Source organism: Ipomoea triloba, chromosome 1, assembly GCF_003576645.1.
Source record: "Ipomoea triloba cultivar NCNSP0323 chromosome 1, ASM357664v1".
In the NCBI taxonomy this organism is placed as follows: Eukaryota; Viridiplantae; Streptophyta; class Magnoliopsida; order Solanales; family Convolvulaceae; genus Ipomoea; species Ipomoea triloba.
Window position 1 is genome coordinate 8,148,996 of NC_044916.1, and position 18,612 is coordinate 8,167,607.

The window sequence follows — 18,612 nt, forward strand, 5'->3', positions numbered from 1 at the left end:
TTTTTTTTTTTTTTTTTTTTTTTTTTTTTTTTTTTTTTTTTTTTTTTTTTTTTTTTTTTTTTTTTTTTTTTTTTTTTTTTTTTTTTTTTTTTTTTTTTTTTTTTTTTTTTTTTTTTTTTTTTTTTTTTTTTTTTTTTGGATATAAAATTTGAAGAGCTAGCAGGCTTATTGACAAGAATAGCTGATTTCCCTGCTAATTTTTTTGGGGCTCACTTTGTGCAACACAATTGAGCAGTTGCAATAATCAATCTCTTGTTTTATCAGAGGCCTGAGGACACCCAACAAGATGTATGTTCTGAAGACGTCGGCCATGCTGTGAATACATCTCCCAAATCAATTACAAGCAATGGTTCTCGTACCATGAATGGTGGGACTTCTGTGCAAATAAAATCTGTAAAAGAGACGGAGCATCATGATCCCGATAATCAACCAGCTACTGCAAAGTCAGAGACTAATGACCCACATGCTGGGGAATCAGTAAAATCCAAATCCATGTCAGAACATACTGATAACAAAGAAGGAAAAATGTCTAACTCATGTACACAACTGACAGAATATCCCGACCATGCTCCTGTTGATAATGAGAAAGATAGTCAGATGTTTCCAGATGGTAAAAAAGGCTGTGGCATACCTAGTGTCGATACACCTAAGAAACTTCCAGCAGAACAAAAGGGTAAAAGAAATGATATTGACAATTTGTCAGCTGGAGGGCCAGGTCTTGAAGAAAAAAATTTAGAGGAAAAAGAGATAAGTGCTCATCTTTCTCCGGAAAAAAAATCCAAGGGTGAAGTTGTCAATGTTGATTGTAAATCCCCTAGTCAGAGCCTTCCTGATGGGAGACATGGCAAGACTGTTGATCAGCTAAAGAAAAAAGAGCACTTGCTTCAAGAAGTGAATGTATCTTCTGACATTGCATTTAAGGTCTCTGAAGGAACAAGTGATTCTGAAGCAAAGACACCAAGTGCCTGTGATAGAAAGGTACATTCGGAGCAATGTGGCTCCATGAGTGATTTAGAGACAAAGAACCTGAAGCAGCAAGGGAACAATAGTGATGCTAGTAATAACCAGAAGGATGGTCTCTCATTGAAGAAGGAAAGTGCCAAAGAATCTGGATACGGAAAGACTAGTCTAGAAAAGGAAAGGACTAAATCTGCAGCTAAAGATGATGTAATTTCTATTGGGCTCCTTATATATATAATGACTTGGGTATCTTTTGAATATCCATTGAGGATTTTTTCATTCATCTTGCAGATGTTTTCTCAGAAGTGTGATGATGTCAAGGAAGAAGAAACCACTAAGATGATTGTGAAGAGACCTAAATCTGGTGCTAAAGATGTAATTTCTGTGTGCCTCCTTATATATACATATACATAGACACACATATGAAGCTTCTACAATGTGTTTTGCTACCATGCCTCTTATAAAAGGAAATAGGGAGGGTACTTTTGTCACATTCTAATTCCCCCCCTTTTACCCCCTCTCTTTCTCTCTCTCGTATATACATTGGTAATCTCTTGAATTCTAAAACCACAAGAGGATCTTTTCATTAATTTTGCAGATGTTATCTTCAAGAAAATCTCCTAAAATGTCTACTAAAGATGATGGAAAGGAAAAGGAAACCACTAGGACTACTGTGCAGAGAAAACATTATTGCAAGGAAAAAGTGAGTAGTTGAGATTAAGATTCTTCCTTGCTTAACTGAAATTGCAAATACTATTTTAGTGATTGTAATGTTAGTCCTACATGTTACCCGTGTTATTGGTTGCAAATGAGGCTTTCATCCTAATCTGTTCCCATATCATTATGGTATCATTGATCCCCCTTTCAATGCTGCACTTTCACTTAAAATTAGTCTCTTACATACCCTTTTGCTTATCTACTTGACTTTGCACAGGCATGCACATATACATTGACTTGGTAGGTTCATATTTTGTGCATTTCTTGATCCTATGACTCTATAACCAGTTAACAAACTATTCTTTTTTATTCTCTCCTCCATCCCTTCATTCCCTAGTGGTAAATGTATGATTATTTACTATATGTCAGGCTGCAGATATAAAATATAATGAGAGCCTGGTTGGTTCCAAGGTCAGAGTTTATTGGCCAAAAGATTTTGCGTAAGTTCTATTCTTATCTTCATTACTAGTTACTACGACGCGGAATGCACAATTAGTTCAATGTCCTATAATACTTATTGTAAGATCAATATGTACATGCATCATAACAACAGAATGTAAATATGTAATCGTCATTTCACAACCCAAACACATGCACTGCGTCAAGAGAGATAATGCTATTATTTAAAATTGAAATAAATATTGCTAATACATTTTATTGAAATTAAGCATGATAATAGGATTATATTCAACACAAAATTGATAGACATTTGTAACACTACAAAACTGTTTAATTCACAAAGATAAGAACCCTAGTTTAAGATGACTGAATAATTGAGAGGTGAAGTACTGTAATTGATTAAAATGGTAAATAAGGGATTTATGCAATGGTAACAAGGGAAGAAAATACTAAAATCACAACACAAGAAGCATGAAGTACAAGCTATTAATGCAACCTTTCTTTTTGTTAATACTAATGGTAACATACTAAAAAGGTAAGTAACACATTTGTTGGGGTAAAAGTGGAAGGAAATATTAAAATCACAATACAAAAAAATCAAGTACTAGCAATTGATGCAACCTAATACACAAACACATTCTTTATTCCTGTTATGATTTAACAAGATTGCCTGGTATTAAATTTGTTAGATAAAAATTCTGTAGCTGGTTGATTGACAAATATGGAAATGAGGATTGATGAATTAGCAACCAACCTACCAATTAGGAAGCTTGACAATCAAAACTTTTGTGCACCTTAGATCATTGCGTTAATGGGAAAAGTGATGCATGCTGGAAAGTCTTATTTTATTATATTACATAGGTTAGATATTAATAAATTACTAGATAGTTATTTAGAAACTAATAAATAGTTATTTAGAAATTACTAAATAGTTATTTAACTTATTATTCTTAGTCTTCGAATTAATTTAGGTAGTTTAAATATTTAGAAGTAAATTGGAAGATTTCAGCAGATTACTTAGCTTATTTAGCCATTCTATGAGTTGTATTTTACCCTATAAAAAGGGGAGCCAATTCCAATGAAAGGAAAACAGAAATTTAATCCCGAAAAGGGTCTAAGGGAGTTTTGGGTCTCAAGCAAACCCACAGTGTTTTCTTCTCTTCCTTTTCCAACTATTATTCTCTATTCATTTTTCCTTATGTTTTCTTGCTTGTGACGTGAGAACATAACAAAAAGGGTCAAAAAGGCTCTCCAAGTATTGGTGAAACAACAATTAGACTCTCGAACTTTAAAAAGTTTGAATTAAATATTTGAACTCAATGGAATAGTGCAATCAAGTCCTTTTTACCAGTTTTTACATGTTAACCTTAGGTTACTTGCCACATCATTCAACAGAAAAGGGTATTGGGTTGGCTTAATGAGGATGACTTTTAATACAAAAGTACAAAACCTATATCTTAGGGTGCATAAAGTGGTGATGGTAAGTGAGGTGGGGCTTTTAGTGGGGGTGTAGAGTAATGTTTGGGGGTGGGGTTGGGGGGGGGGGNGGGGGGGGGGGGGGGGGGGGGGGGTATCTCTCTCAATCAACTATGAGTATGTGTGTCTGTTGGCCTGTAGAAGTGCAGAGTGGACTAAAGTAGTTGGAAGTCGAAATTTGATGGTGTTCATTTGGGGGTTCAAATGCAGAGTGCACAAGTTAACCACTATCTTAACCTGAATGGATAGTAGTAATATTTATTTTGTGAACAAGTGAACCACGAAGATTAACTTGAAAAGATTGTGTTCTTGTAGTTTTATTAATTTGATTTGGCAATCACAGATTTTATGAAGGTGTAATTCATTCCTTTGATCGTGTCACAATGAAACACAAGGTCAGTTCACTTATTACATCAGTGTCTTCTGCTGCATGATACCTATTTGTTTTCATATTTTGAACCTTTTAGAAAATAAATAGTACAACTATCTTTCAATCAGGTTGTGTACCTTGACGGGGATGAAGAAGTACTTAGGCTTAAGAAGGAAACACTGGAATTTATCAGTGATGATATGTAAGTATTATCTTTTATGTCTGGGGGGCAACTTAAATCTTCTAGACCATTAGATATTATGAAAACCTGGATTGAAGTTGGTCTTTTTATGTTTACACTGTTGGTTCCAGTGTCTTGGTTTCTCCAGTCTTTTGTGATTTTCTTTTCATTACATGTTATCTGCTAAGAACCTTACTGGATTTGTTTGTTTGTTTGAGCATCATTTTTTGTCTTATTTTGTTCCTTGTAGAGCTTTTCTTTCCCCATATTTATAATATCTGCTTCATGCCTTCATGTGCTTTCATTGCAGCAGGCTGAAGAAAAAAGCCAAAACAAGTTCAGGAACATCATCTAAGAATGAAAAATCAGATATTACACCAAAGAGGTTTGTTTTATTTATCTTTCTAATGCCAATATATTCTCCACTTCTCATTTTGACCCTTTGGCTTTCTGTAAATACCAAACAAAAAAATTAATTTAACGAAGTGTACTCTTAACCAGTGGCGGCAAGTCAGTTTGTGCAACTTCAAAATCTGCTTGTAAGTCCAGCAGTGAAGTTAAAGTTGAGACCAAGTCCAAAGATCACACCTTTAAATCAAGTGGTAACTCCAAGGATTTGAGTGGCAGTAAATCTAAGGATGCTATTTGCAACTTGCTCAAATCCAAGACAAAGCAGGATATCTCACCGAAGACTACTGGCGAATCCAAGCAAGACAGTGCCAAGACTCCCCTCAAATCAGAAGGTAAAAGCACCCAAAGTGGTATAAAGCCTAGTGGCAATGCTACTGCCAAAACAAAATCCAGTGTGTCAAGGGTGAAAGAAACAGGGGATGAAAAGGAAACCTCAAATGAGACTGAAAAAACAACAGATGCTATGAAGAGAAAAGCTTCAGATGCATCAAAGGAGCAAGAAACTGAAACAAAGAGTGGAAAGAAGCATAGAAAAAAGTAATGCTGATGATTGTTGTACACTTATACATTGTAATCTGCAATCAGAACTCTTCAACCTGTTGGTATCTAGTCTTTTAACAGAAACTGAACCACACTCTTTGACTCCATGGTAGTTGCCTTCATTCTACATTTCTACCTGCTTTTTTTTTTCCTTAGATTTTTAGTGTTGCTTTTATTTCATATTTTCACTAACTTGGATGTCATGTGTTATTGAGTCCATATTAATTTGAGCATATGATGGTGTAGGCCAAGTAGTGTGGATATGAAGAATCGCTATTGTGTGTGTAGTTCCCATTCTATTGCCTTTCCCAAGTGATTTGATTAACCCTTACTTGTCGATGAATAGATGGTGGGGAAATCAATAAGATTTTGCACCTCAATATTAACTCTATCCGAATTTCCTATCACCAAGGTTGCATGGAAATACGAAAGGAGGAAAAGGAGAAACCGGAACTAAGGATGCAAATCACGAAAAAAAAAGGAAGCATTTTTAGATTTTTAAAAGGGAAAATTGCATATTTGGTCCCTGAGCTTTAACTAAGTTCCGACTCAGTCCCTGAGTTATGGTCGTATCCGAGTTTAGTCCCTCAGTTATGAACAAAGTGGCGCATTTGGTCCCTGGCCGTTAAAACTAACGGAAAAAATAAAAAATAATTAAAATTTGAGGGGTAAAATATGAAATTCACATTTTATTCTTCTTCTTATATCAAAATCACTTTTATAACATTATTTTTCACTTCTTAGCCTTATTTTCAATATTTTTCAATTCTGAAAGCATTTCAATAATTTTAGTATGACTTGTTAGGAGCCTGACTCTCGTATAACAAACTTAAAACCTAGTACAAACAAAGAAACACTTGATCATTGTGTTTAGGCATCTGAAAACACTATCCTAATAATTTTCGATTTTCTTTACTAAGCAACAAAGGTAATCAAACTAGAACTTTTGAGATACAAAATTTTGTTTTCTTAAAACCAGAGTAATGAAAGAGGAACCTAAGAATCAATTATGAAAATTTTAAAAACTTTTGTAACTTCAAAAAACGACAATCGACTAAACTATAGCATACAAAATATTTTTTACATAATAAAAATCTCAAGTTATTCTTTTGGTGAAATTCTCATAAAAGCAACCTGAGAAATTTGAAATTATTTTGTATCTCTGAAGTTCTAGTTTGATACCTTTGTTGCATAGTAAAGGAAACAAAAAATTATTAGGATACTGTTTTCAGATGTTTAAAAACAATGATCAAGTGTTTCTTTGTTTGTACTAGGTCTTAAGTTTGTTATACGATAGCCAGACTCCTAACAAGTCATACTAAAGTTATTGAAATGCTTTTAGAATTGAAAAATATTGAAAATAAGTGGCTAAGAAGTGAATTAGAATTGAAAAATATTGAAAATAAGTGGCTAAGAAGTGAAAAATAATGTTATAAAAGTGATTTTGATATAAGAAGGATAATAAAATGTGAATTTCATATTTTACCCTTCAAATTTTAACTATTTTTTAATTTTTTCGTTAGTTTTAATGGCTAGGGACCAAATGCGCCATTTCGTTCATAACTGAGGGATTAAACTCGGATACGGCCATAACTCAGGGATTGAGTCGGAACTTGCTTAAAGCTCAGGGACCAAAGATGCAATTTTCCCTTTTTAAAATTAGCTAATAACTTTGAATAGTTTTATAAAGCCCTTTTAAAATTGTCTTTTGAGAATTTGTGCTATATAGCCTACCACTATATATTTCTACAAAATTCTTAGAAAAATGCTAGTAGAAGACTAGTAGTAGCTTTCAATCCTTTGCAATTAATCCATATATAATTTGATCTTTGAGAATTTTGTGCTATATAGCCTACCACTCTATATTTCTACAAAATTCTTAGAAAAATGCTAGTAGTAGTAGCTTCATTTCTTTGCAATTTATCCATATATAAGTTTGAAAGAAGGAAGTTTTCAACATTACACATGGAAGGGAGTGGGTTCAAGCCTCAGTGGAGGCGACTGTTGACTCTTTGTGCTTCAGTAGGTTGAGAAAATAGCTATGAACAGATACTACATTGTAACAGAGTCAGTAGTACTAAAAAAAAAAGTTGGAAAGAAGGAAGTTTTCAACATTACACATTATGTTAAAGTCGGTTAGAGTCACAATATGAGATTTATTCAATGCATACCTTCAGATAGTAATTGTAAGTGACGGTAAGAATGTTACCGGAGTATATTTGATAAGTAAGTATTACAGTTTCGGTACAAGGTTCATTCTTTATACTGAAGGTGCAACATCTCTTCTTCTGGTGAGTGTAACAGACTCAGGTAATAATGGTGGGAGGAGTAATGATGAGGAGCCAGTGAGTAATTCCCCTTTTCAATGTGTCGGAGTAATGCACTGTTATGTAGTTGTTTGACTTCCTCGTGACAACTTGCTTTGCCTCTAGTGGTTCCGGGTCGGGTGCTTGCCCAATTATCCTGTCACCAGCCCCCCACTCTCTAGCTAGTGAGAGTGGTCGAGGTGGCTTAGGAGTATTAACTTGTATCAATACAAAACTTTGAATAGGAATCAAACTCATAACCATTTTTTTTTTGAAACCATAGTGAGTCGAGGCGACTTCGCGCCGAAACTCAAAACCACGATTAGTCGTGGCCGAGGCTGTGTGGACGAGCCGTGGCCTCAGCCGATTGTTGGGGCCGAGGCGCGGCCTCGACCATAAACAAATCTTTTTTTTTTTTTGTATTTTATTATTATTATTATTTTTTAAAGAGATTTTGTTTTTTTGTGTCTGCGCACTTATAGCTCACTTTGGTCGGCCATAGACTCGGTCAAAGGTTGGCTCTTTCGTTGGGTAGTGAGCGGGGTCAGGTCCCGTACCGGATAGTGAGCGAGGTCCAACCAACCGCCTAGACCACCGATTATGGTGATACGCTAGGCGGCCGGCCAGCACCTAACCGACAATTAATCGGTGCCTAGGTGAGATTTTTGCAGCACTGGTCTTGATAAAAGATAACAATGAAACATGGAAGCTCCTAAATCCATACTATGCTGCAGTAGTAGTATAATGAATTGGAAAAATCTGAAGTGTTAATTTTAACAAGAAAAAAAAAAATAGACAAAAGGAAGCAGGCACAATTCATTAAAAGCAGCTTTTCTTTACAGCTTGCTGAATTACATCAACATAGGGGCTACAAACACTTCTAAACATAGTCAAATGATGAAACAATTAGATGTGTTTCTCTCCTTGTAGCACAAGTCAATTAGAAAGCTTTTGTTCATTACACTTGTTAATCCCAAGAGAATTCATGTGCACCACATGCACGCCAGGTGTTCTCGTATCCGCTTCCCTCCAAACAAATGAAGCGGCAGCTGAATCCATGCTTAAAATTCGTTTCTTTCCTCCGGGAGATGAGGAATCCAGAGGCAGCCCAGCAGGACTCCCATGCGAAGTCAGGCAGCTTTCAGTGGAACCATCATTGCATTGCGTATTAATTCTGGGGGATGCTTCTTCACTTCCCGGGCCAGTATGTATATTGGCAGGATCAGAAGGATATACAGGTTGGTTAAGTGCAGTCTTTATTCCTAATCCCTGGAAATTTTCTCCCTCAGTGTCTGGTACAACGTCTCCTATAATCTGATCAGCAAGAATTTTGCAGGCTGCCTCGAGCATGGCCAGGTACCTTCGTTCAGCATCCTGGCGAATTTGCAAGTGCTTTTCTGCCTGTGTAGTAAACTGGAGAATCAGCTATCGTTTGTACAAATAAGTTGCTGCAATTATGCATAAGTTAGCTAAGGAACACTAGTAGAAGCAATTGAAGTGTTATAAGCTTAAGATTGGGCTAGGATCATTCAATTGGGTTATAATGCACATCGGCCAAACTATACTAAAAGATTCTTATAAAATCATATATTTTTCTCCTATTTTATCAATGTTACCACAAGTAGACAATCGGGTGAACACTAAGTGGACCGAACAAGTTCTAATACCATGTTATAATTTAAGATTTTCAATTGGGCTATAATGCACGTGTCAAACCACACTAAAATATTAAATCCAATAAATTAACTAACCCATAGCCTTATAAACTCGTGTTTTTCTATTATTTTATCAATGTGGGACTCTTAACATCAAAGATAGGTGTGAGCTAAAGACTTTTCTCGCTAAACCCGTCTCTGATCTTCTCTACTTTTTTGGCTGCAGAAGAGTATGTTCCATCTCAACTAAAAGTCTAAATTGATAATTGGACTCCACATATATGTTTTTATATGATATGCTGAACACACCCCCTCACGTGTGCAAGCAAGTTACTTTTGACGGGCTCCAAGCAACACATGAACCATAGTGTCTTTTTATTGGGTGGCGCACAGATACCAAATTGCAGCATGTGCTCCATCTCAACTAAAAACCTAAGTTGATAATTGGACTGCATATTTATGTTTTATATTATATGCTCAACACAAGCATCATCTAATCACAAATCCAGTAGTTATCAATGATGTCATTAAGCATTAATAGTAGAACAGCATTGCATAACAGCTCTCCATTCACTTATCTCCAGAATAAATTACGTGAAGAAACATTTTGAAACAAATTAACCATTCCAAAAATAGTGGAAGGAAGCTTACTTCAACTTGTAGATGCAATTTACTTTGGACTTCCATTTGAACTCTCAATGCCTCCTTGACTTCATAACCCCTGAAGTCGGTATTCAATCTTTAGAAAAGCTTAAATCCCGTATTGAAACTTAGAAATTTACACTGTATAGTTCACTAAAGCAAAGAAAAAAACAATTAGCTCTTACTCATTTATGTCAGGAGCAGGAAGGTTTTGAGGAACATTGTTGGAGCAAGGGCTTTCTAAGGAGTACGCAGCTGAAAGCCCTTCGAGTCAGCAAGAAAAGATTTCAGTTAAAGGTTACAATGACAAAAACAAAAACATGCTCTTTGTGTGATGCTTTCTCGTATCAACTTATCATCATGTCTACACGATAAGACAGTCTATCCTCTCTGATTGCACACTGAATCTGGGCTCAGCAAGGCAGCAAGCATAACAAAGCTCAATAAATATTACTCCGTACTAAGAACATTAGTTCTTACTCTTGATGACTATTCTTTTCTGTCATAAAGAACATTATTTAGGGTGAATTAAACATGGTGTGCTGGGTTCACTATTTAGTTTCCTTTTTTTTTTTCCAAAATTTCAGTCTGTGAAGATAGTAGGAATCACATTCTCAATGGTTTCCAAAGTTATTTCAGATTCTTTTTCACCTGAGGCAGACAATGAGGGAAGCACGAGAATTTCAGCATTATGTTTTCCATATTAAATCTAGTGCAGCACTGCAGCCCACATAAGCATATGGCTGGGTTAGTTTCAAGGAATTAGGATAACATTACACTTAACATGCATGTAAAGGGGCTTGGGCAGCTGCAGGAGAAGGCACATGACTGGATATAAAAATGAGAGAAGTGTGACAATTTCAGCATAAAATCTTTTCAAGTAAACCTAAAGGAACCAGATGATATGATTCAGTAGTTTGACTACGCGTCACAGGTTTGTGGTTAACAGATGAAGATGGTTTACATACGGTGGCTGATAATAGTGCGAGAGAGAGAGAGAAGTTGGTGGAATAAACTTCCTTTTGATTTTATTCAATTTCCAACTTACCAAGACAATCTAATACTCTCCCTATATATAGGAGTTAAAAGCTTAAGACATAAGGAAACAATATTCTAAAATATGCTTACTTAAAAGTAAAAAAGGCAACTACTAATAAACTAGGAAATAAGATAACTAAGTATATTGGTAGCAGAATCTGTATTGTATCACACCACATTAACACAAGATCAAGTTATTTAAAGCCATTCGGTAACAGGCATGTAAAGGGACTCAAGCAGCTGCAAGAAGAGGCATATGACTTGATACAAAAATGAGTTAAAAACTAAACCTACCATCATTGGAAGCCTCACCAAAATCTTTCTGAGATTGCTTACCTAGTCTGTATTTCTGCAAGAACGAAAAAGGAGGCCATGTTAATAACAGGATGCAAGCCAATTTTAAGCTCCACTTATAAGTTTATATTTTCCTCTTCTATTTTCCTTTACATTTTACCAAGAAGGGGTTAAGGGAAGAGAAGAAAATTAAAGAATTAAAACACACCTGGAGGTGACTCTTCAGGTGGAAGAGCGTAAGCCCCTTTACACCCATTGTGCGCATGATGGCCTTTGGAGTAGCTTCTGCAAGCAGATAGATTAGTAAATGACTGACGGCACTAATACATTAGACAAATTATATGCTCTAATTATCTATAATGTTCTTAGTCTTGCTCTAACTTCCATTTAATTTACTGAAATGATAGAAAGAATACATCTAAACAGATTTCATTTCAATCCAGAAAATTTTCATTTCATATCTTGTATTATCATTACTACTCTGACAAGGCCATACACAATTTCTTGATATGATTATCAGCGGAAACAAAATTAATATTTATAGCAGGTAGCCGTAGGTGAGCAAGTTCTTGTCTATGTGAGCTCTTTGGCATTGCAATCAGCATTCTCTGTGTGTACACTTATAAATTTTTGCAAATACTTTCTATAGCCTAATCTGCTCTACTCTCTGTTATGCCTGAGTTATACCCAATTTAGTACTCGACTATAGTGATTTTTCTAGATTTAGTCCTGAAAGTCTTTTTGTGCTTAATTGGATCCTCGAAGACTATATCAGGTATTAATAGAGGAAAAATTACCAAGCTACAATTACAGAGGACTCAATTAGGTAAAACCATTGAAGTAAGGACACAGTTAAGCACAAAAAACGTTTAAGACTAAATCGAGAACAACCACTATAGTCGATGACTAAATTCGGTATTAACTTGTTTATGCCATATCAATGACCACACAAGAAGGTTCTTCAACAGAATATGCAAATCCCCACCCTGGTTGAACACTTGCTAACAGAACCAAGTCAATAACAGCAAGGTCGTAACACTTATGCCCATTTGTCTTTTGCTATACACGCACACCTATTTCCCCTTCAAAATCAAGATCCCTGAATATTTTTCATCCAACTAATTTAAGGGTTCATTCACATGAGATCTCTAAACTGTTCAAGACTCTACCTTAGAATAAGCATTATAGCTTTGTTAAATGTGATAAGGATACAATCGCTCAAGAACCCACTCAGTATAAAGTGTAAACCCACTAAGCAACTTAGTACAAAACATTCATTTTCATCAATCTTAACAGGCTCAAACAATGTAGAACTCTAAACCCATATTTGCAATCTGTGAGAAACAAGAAAATGAATGAAACAGAGGTAGATCACAGCGTATACATAACAAAAAAACATTCATTTTCAATAAACGAAAAAAAATAAATAAATGAGCTAAAATCCAAGTAAACAAGTCCAATCACTAGAGTTGAAAGGGATACTGACTACTGGGACCGCCGAGCTGAGTAACGGCGTCAACAAAACGCTCGTGAAGGTCAGCGGTCCAACGGAGGCGCGGCCTTGGATCGGATGTGAGGACGAGACAAGGGTCGCCGGCGGCGGAGACCCTATGGGTCTGAGCGTTGCCATTACTGCCCTGAAGGTGAAGATCTTCCTGAGTTAAGCCAATGGTTTCTCTGGGTTGAACCAATCTTGGAAACATCCGATCTTCTCTTCTACTTCGATGCTTTTTGAAGTAGAAAACCAAGATTTTAGACCTCGGATTGACTGATGAACAGAATGGCAAGAGATTTTGTGAGTAGAAAAATATTCTCAATTTTTTTGTACGGAGTACCATTAATAGTATAGAGTATTATTATGCAATACATAAATCATGGAGGGTCTAACACTCTAATCTTATTGGTTAATTATGCCATTTAAAAAAAAATTATTCAGGTTTGTTTCGATATCCAATATTTTGGCCATACAAAAATGAATTTCAATAAAAATAAATAAATTCAAAACCATCTCATCCGCGGATGCCGAAGCTTATTAGCGTAGTTGATTCGTTGTCTAACTTAAAAGTCATGACGAGAGACGAATCTCATTGGAGTACGGAAGGTTGGGATTGAATCTCTTGTACACGTGGATTCATTGCAGAACTTGCAATTTACCTCAGTTATTATTGCTTTAATGATAGGGTCGCAAAATAAAATGTTGGCACCTCGAATATCTAAATCTAATGAATTTTGGTACCCTTCATTTATATATGTTTTTTAATTTTTTTTATACATTATGCTATTGGTACCCTTCATTTATATATGTTTTTTTTTTTTACATTATGCTATAAGAGTTGTACGTACTATACATTTTTTTTTTTATAAAAGTACACATACAGTTATAACTTTCGTTATCTTTTTCTATTATTGTTACAATACACCTGCATCCATCCTATCTTTAATTTTTTTATATTCTTCCATGGTAATAATATATGTAGACATTATATTAGAATAATATAATAAATAAATTTAATTTCATTTATATTTTAATGGAAAGAAAGTGTCAAATACACCCTTGAATATTATATGAGAAGTCAATTAACCTCCAAACTTTTGAAAGTTGCAATTAGACACATTAACATATAAATTTAGTGCATAAAGACCAAAAACAGGTTTGTGACTTGAAATAGCATGTCACTAATGCCTTGCCTAAGCTCCGGCGACCTCGGGCTAATTTCAGCGACCACCCAATCAAATTCTGGGGACCCTACCTGAGAAGGTGATCATATATGGTCACCTTCTCCAGCATAGCAGAAGGCGGCTATTTTGGTAAGTGCCTGGAACTCGACCTCCGTAGAGGAACGTGAAACTGAACGCTGTTTCGTAGACTTCCAGGAAACGAGATTCAAGCAAAAGAACACACAATAAGCCATGGCATAATGTCCCCTATCACGAACACCACCCCAGTCAGAGTCCGAGTAAGACACAAGAGTGAGTGGACAACCACGCCTGAAATATAGACCAAAGTGTAGAGTACATTTCAGACAGCGCAGAACCCGCTTCACAACTTGTCAGTGACCCTCAGTTGGAGACGCCATAAATTGGGCCAAGCAGTTCACTGTAAAAGAAATATCTGGCCTTGCAATCGCCAGGTACTCCAAACGACCAATAGCCCGACGGTAGGAAGTGGAGTCAAACGGCGTGACATCTGTATGTAAATCAGCTGACGGGCACATCAGAGTAATTACCGGTTTCGCCCCCGTCATATGAAACTACTCCAGAATATCAACCATGAAATTATGTAATGCAGATAAACACAACCAATTTTAATAACAATGGAGTATCAGCAGGAGCAATTATTTTCAATAAAATTCCAAACACAATATAAAGCGAATAAAGCACCAAATTAAGTACACAATTGAATTTGATGACGCAGTTGGAGAACACCTCCCAAACTGCGAGGCCACGCCCAAAACTTTTTCACTAAATATCAACCCGCAGTTTTACAATACAAGGTTCAATGAATTACAAAATAAGGCCTACTACTTATTTAAACATCAACCTTATAATACAACTCTATGAAAAAATTTACAAATATAGTTTGAACTAATTCTACCAATTACACAAACTATAACCAACCTGGATTTCGATTCAGCTTGTACAAGTATCAAGTGGAATAGTTACTCCGGATAGTGCTCCAATCAATCCCTATTTTTCTTGAAGTTTCTTACACAAATATTGTGGATAATTCTTGTAATAATAGCTCTTGAAACTTCAATATTGTGGATAATTCTTGTAATAATAGCTCTTGAAACTTCAGAATTGTGGATAATTCTTGTAATAATAGCTCTTGAAACTTCAGATTTCTTCATTACATTGCTCCCAATTTATAGTGAAGGACACCATAATATTAGGCTATATTGTGGATAATTCTTGTAATAATAGCTCTTGAAACTTCAGATTTCTTCATTACATTGCTCCCAATTTATAGTGAAGGACACCATAATATTAGGCTATATTGTGGATAATTCTTGTAATAATAGCTCTTGAAACTTCAGATTTCTTCATTACATTGCTCCCAATTTATAGTGAAGGACACCATAATATTAGGCTATATTGTGGATAATTCTTGTAATAATAGCTCTTGAAACTTCAGATTTCTTCATTACATTGCTCCCAATTTATAGTGAAGGACACCATAATATTAGGCTATATTGTGGATAATTCTTGTAATAATAGCTCTTGAAACTTCAGATTTCTTCATTACATTGCTCCCAATTTATAGTGAAGGACACCATAATATTAGGCTATATTGTGGATAATTCTTGTAATAATAGCTCTTGAAACTTCAGATTTCTTCATTACATTGCTCCCAATTTATAGTGAAGGACACCATAATATTAGGCTATATTGTGGATAATTCTTGTAATAATAGCTCTTGAAACTTCAGATTTCTTCATTACATTGCTCCCAATTTATAGTGAAGGACACCATAATATTAGGCTACATTGATGCCACTATCTCACGCCACTTCACGGTGAAAAGAATGATATCCACACATTTGTTTGAGAAAATTCAGTCACTTTCCACATTGTTTGTTATTCTCATCAGCACATCACAATCAGACTTAGTCTTTTCAATAATAGCTTCAACAATAATTAATATGGACCGGACCTCACACAACAACTAACATATGCCAATTAAAAATTAAATTAATATTAACATATTAATTTTATACTAACAATCTCCCCCTTTGGCATATGTTGATCAAAACACCCCTACTCACTCTAAGAGACATCTCACTTGAAATAAGTCAGCAGCAACTCAACCATGCCCTCAATTTTCAGCAAACAAACTCCCCCCCATATATGTACAATCTCCCCCTAAACATGTGCACCAACAAACATATAATAACAACCAAATCTTCCCCTAAATTTGTAACACTCCCCAAAATATACTCCCCCTTTTGAGAAACATTAGTTAAAGGTATCTCCCTCACAGGACAACAGAAATGAATAAAGCAAATAAATACAATGAAGAGCACCTGAAAAATAAGATGGAGAGAGAATCTTATAGAAGCATGCTCAGTAGAGGGAAGGTAGGGAACAAACAGAGTGTATGAGTGATGTTTCAAGTCGTAGCACACTGGATAGCTTTCACACTAGGTTCTTCTCAGGTTATTTGAAACCATATTAAGCACCAGGTAGCCCTCTTCCAGGTCACCAAGAGTTACTTACTCTAGAAAGCTTTCACACCTGGTTGTTCTAGGATTCTTTTGAATCGTAGCAGACACCGGGTATCCATCTTCTAGGTAAATATGGGAAGAGGATAAATATGAGCATTTCTATGTATGGGAGATGTATTGAAGAAGGTAAATAACATCAAGCAAAATTCATAGTCCGCATTCCTCAAGAATAGATTTGAGCACATAATTTGGAAGATAATGTAAGACATAGTCTGGTTATTAAATAGGGAACTGAGTTAGAAAGAGGTACCAAAAGCATGCACTACGGTCAAATCTAGAGTATGCAACACATACTATCCACATGTTATTCCCAAAGAACTCTAATTGTTCTACTAGCAAGACTCAAGAGTACTACCAAATGCAGAAAATTTACCGGTGAACTAGTTTTCAAAAAGCCACTGATTCATCAGATGAAGTAGCAACATCACGAGCTGGAGAGTCTCTATTATGAGCGACCTGTCGTAGTGTAGACAATAGACCAGTGATATGAGCCTCACATGCTATTAGCATCTTTCGGCGATCATGTATCAAACGAAGCTCATTTCCTAGGAAATCAATAGTGATGCCCGTGGTGTCAGCAGCCGATGATGGACCAGCGTGATCATTCGGCCCAGCAAGATCATCAATGTGGGTGCCAGTAAGCAATCGGTGGTCGACTTTGATAAGCTTTGGTTTGGCTTCATAAAACTCAGATGCGTCATTTTCAAATCCTCGCATAACTAACAAACCATATATTAAGTTATGTAATATCAGGTTCTTTCGACCCTTGTCCCCATTCTGAGCATCAATTACTTGATCAAACAGCAGTTGTCCTAAATTGAATCGAATCCCACTACCAATCTTAAACAGGAGAACAACCATAGCCATCAGGATGGTACATAACCTTTTTGTGTCGTAGGCATCCAATTAGAGTATGCAACTTTGTGTAGATAGGCAAAAGTAGAGGTCAATTCCACTGCCTTAATCGAGTCTATTATCACCCATCTAGTCTTTGTACCACCAGTTAGCAGTCGAGTGACTACATCCATATCCTCAGTAAAATCATCATCACAGTCAAATAAACCAAAAAACTGATTAATAACCATTGGATTAAAAGTATACATGCACCCCCTAACATATTCTCAGCAATTCTGGCACAAGATTGGTATAAAATTCACACACAACAGATCTAACAAATTTATCCACCTTGACCACAGTTTGAAATAAATGAGCAAATTTTAAAATCTCACACTGTCCTGGTTTAGAGGCAAAGTCTTTAAGCATTAACGTCCTTAGGCCCATAATATCCTTAGCAGAAATGTGTTGCCAGGCAAAGTCCAAAGCAGCATAATAAAATTTAAAAGAGAAGGCATCAGTAGTAGAGTTTGCCTAAGAAGGATTTTGACCAGGTGCAGGAGCAGGCTGTGCGGGCCGCGGTGCAGCAGCAGGTAGCGATCGGCGTGGTCTGGCAGCGGGTGCAAATTGTTGAAGTTTATTGGTAAACCGGGTGACTCTTTGGGTTGGAAAAATCACTTTTATCCTCTACTTCTGAGTCGAGACAGATTGCACACCCGAAACCAGAGCGGCAGCACGGTGGTCGGTCGGCGGTGAAGGTGTGTACCCGGGGTCTTGCGTACGCAAATTTTCAAGAGCAATGTGTCTATTTTCAGGAAAATCCACAACTTCATCATTTAAATTGTCTGCACTATTCTCATTAGGGTTGGACTGATATTCTTCAACATCAACATATGCATCAATATCTTCCATTAGACCATTGAAATCAACACTAACCACAGGAATATTCAAAGTATGATGATTTTCCGGCGACGATCGAGCTTCGCAAGCGACGACAATTCCCCGTCTGGCGCTGGAGCGGGTTTGTCGCGTAGTGAATGGAACGGTGATTAAAGGTGGTGTTGTCGGGGCTTTACTGGAGGAAGAGCTCGCCGAGCGGGAGGAGAAACACGGAGGCATTCCTGTGGAGAAGACGGAGGTGATTTGCGACAATTTTGGTGAGAGAGGAGAAGGCCAGCTCTGCATATTCTGGTTTATCAATTACAGCTATTGGCGAAAAGGTTTAGGGAAGGAACTAAACAAATAAAATATAATACGGTAAATAAGTTGAACTAAAAAACAAATACAATAACTTCTAAACATTTATATACAGATTGACTCAAGGAATATCCTAGGAAGACACACAGCAGGGATTTAGGACTCAATTTTGTTAGAAAATAAGGCTTTAGCCATGGATACCACAAACACCCAAATGGCCGAATTTTTGTATAATTTGGATTTTCTCAAACAATTGTTTATATGGTGTGGAATAATTTAGAACGAGAGTAGGCATGCGATTTATTAAATAGACTGTTATTTGGAAAGCATAGGTCCAAAATGAAAAGGGCATGGCGCATAATGTAAAA

General features: G+C 36.2%; 3 protein-coding genes across 5 annotated transcripts in view; 1 reads left to right on the forward strand and 2 right to left on the reverse strand.

Annotated features, from left to right (window-relative positions):
- LOC116023466 overlaps window positions 1-5,246 on the forward strand; it is a 10,515-nt gene extending 5,269 nt beyond the window's left edge. Inside the window, exons 7-14 of one of the 2 annotated variants that reach the window (XM_031264470.1) lie at window positions 265-1,167; window positions 1,252-1,335; window positions 1,559-1,663; window positions 2,047-2,117; window positions 3,896-3,947; window positions 4,051-4,124; window positions 4,414-4,488; window positions 4,605-5,246. In XM_031264470.1, the coding sequence (XP_031120330.1) occupies window positions 265-1,167; window positions 1,252-1,335; window positions 1,559-1,663; window positions 2,047-2,117; window positions 3,896-3,947; window positions 4,051-4,124; window positions 4,414-4,488; window positions 4,605-5,055 (1,815 nt within the window). In that variant the 3' untranslated portion in view covers window positions 5,056-5,246. The remainder of the gene's footprint in view (window positions 1-264; window positions 1,168-1,251; window positions 1,336-1,558; window positions 1,664-2,046; window positions 2,118-3,895; window positions 3,948-4,050; window positions 4,125-4,413; window positions 4,489-4,604) is intronic. The other variant, XM_031264475.1, reaches the window with a different exon arrangement.
- A 2,906-nt stretch (window positions 5,247-8,152) lies between these two features.
- Window positions 8,153-12,692, reverse strand: LOC116031765 (protein PHR1-LIKE 3-like). Of its 2 annotated transcripts, none has more exons than XM_031274076.1 (6): window positions 12,476-12,692; window positions 11,198-11,274; window positions 11,032-11,044; window positions 9,843-9,921; window positions 9,667-9,736; window positions 8,153-8,761 (listed from the first exon to the last, which is right to left on the reverse strand). In XM_031274076.1, exons 1-6 carry the CDS (start codon window positions 12,690-12,692, stop codon window positions 8,297-8,299), a joined length of 921 nt encoding a protein of 306 aa, XP_031129936.1. In that variant the 3' UTR covers window positions 8,153-8,296. The 2 variants fall into 2 exon arrangements, with proteins under 2 accessions (XP_031129936.1, XP_031129930.1); XM_031274070.1 differs by having other exon boundaries at window positions 10,990-11,044.
- A 1,059-nt stretch (window positions 12,693-13,751) lies between these two features.
- On the reverse strand, window positions 13,752-14,234 carry LOC116022975 (uncharacterized mitochondrial protein AtMg00810-like). Its single transcript, XM_031263934.1, has 2 exons — window positions 14,062-14,234; window positions 13,752-13,977 (listed from the first exon to the last, which is right to left on the reverse strand). Exons 1-2 carry the CDS (start codon window positions 14,232-14,234, stop codon window positions 13,752-13,754), a joined length of 399 nt encoding a protein of 132 aa, XP_031119794.1.
- Window positions 14,235-18,612: the final 4,378 nt, after the last annotated feature.

Bases quoted from the DNA above. Each gene is read 5' to 3' on its own strand.
- LOC116031765 (XM_031274070.1), bottom strand. From the start codon at position 12,692: ATGTTTCCAAGATTGGTTCAACCCAGAGAAACCATTGGCTTAACTCAG. The intron at 11,275-12,475 runs GTCAGTATCCCT...ATCTGCTTGCAG, and splicing joins TCAGCTCGGCGGTCCCAGTA to AAGCTACTCCAAAGGCCATC. The intron at 9,922-10,989 runs GTAGGTTTAGTT...GCTGACTCGAAG, and splicing joins TGGTGAGGCTTCCAATGATG to GGCTTTCAGCTGCGTACTCC.
- LOC116022975 (XM_031263934.1), bottom strand. From the start codon at position 14,234: ATGACGGGGGCGAAACCGGTAATTACTCTGATGTGCCCGTCAGCTGAT. The intron at 13,978-14,061 runs GTCTCCAACTGA...TCTATATTTCAG, and splicing joins TGCTTGGCCCAATTTATGGC to GCGTGGTTGTCCACTCACTC.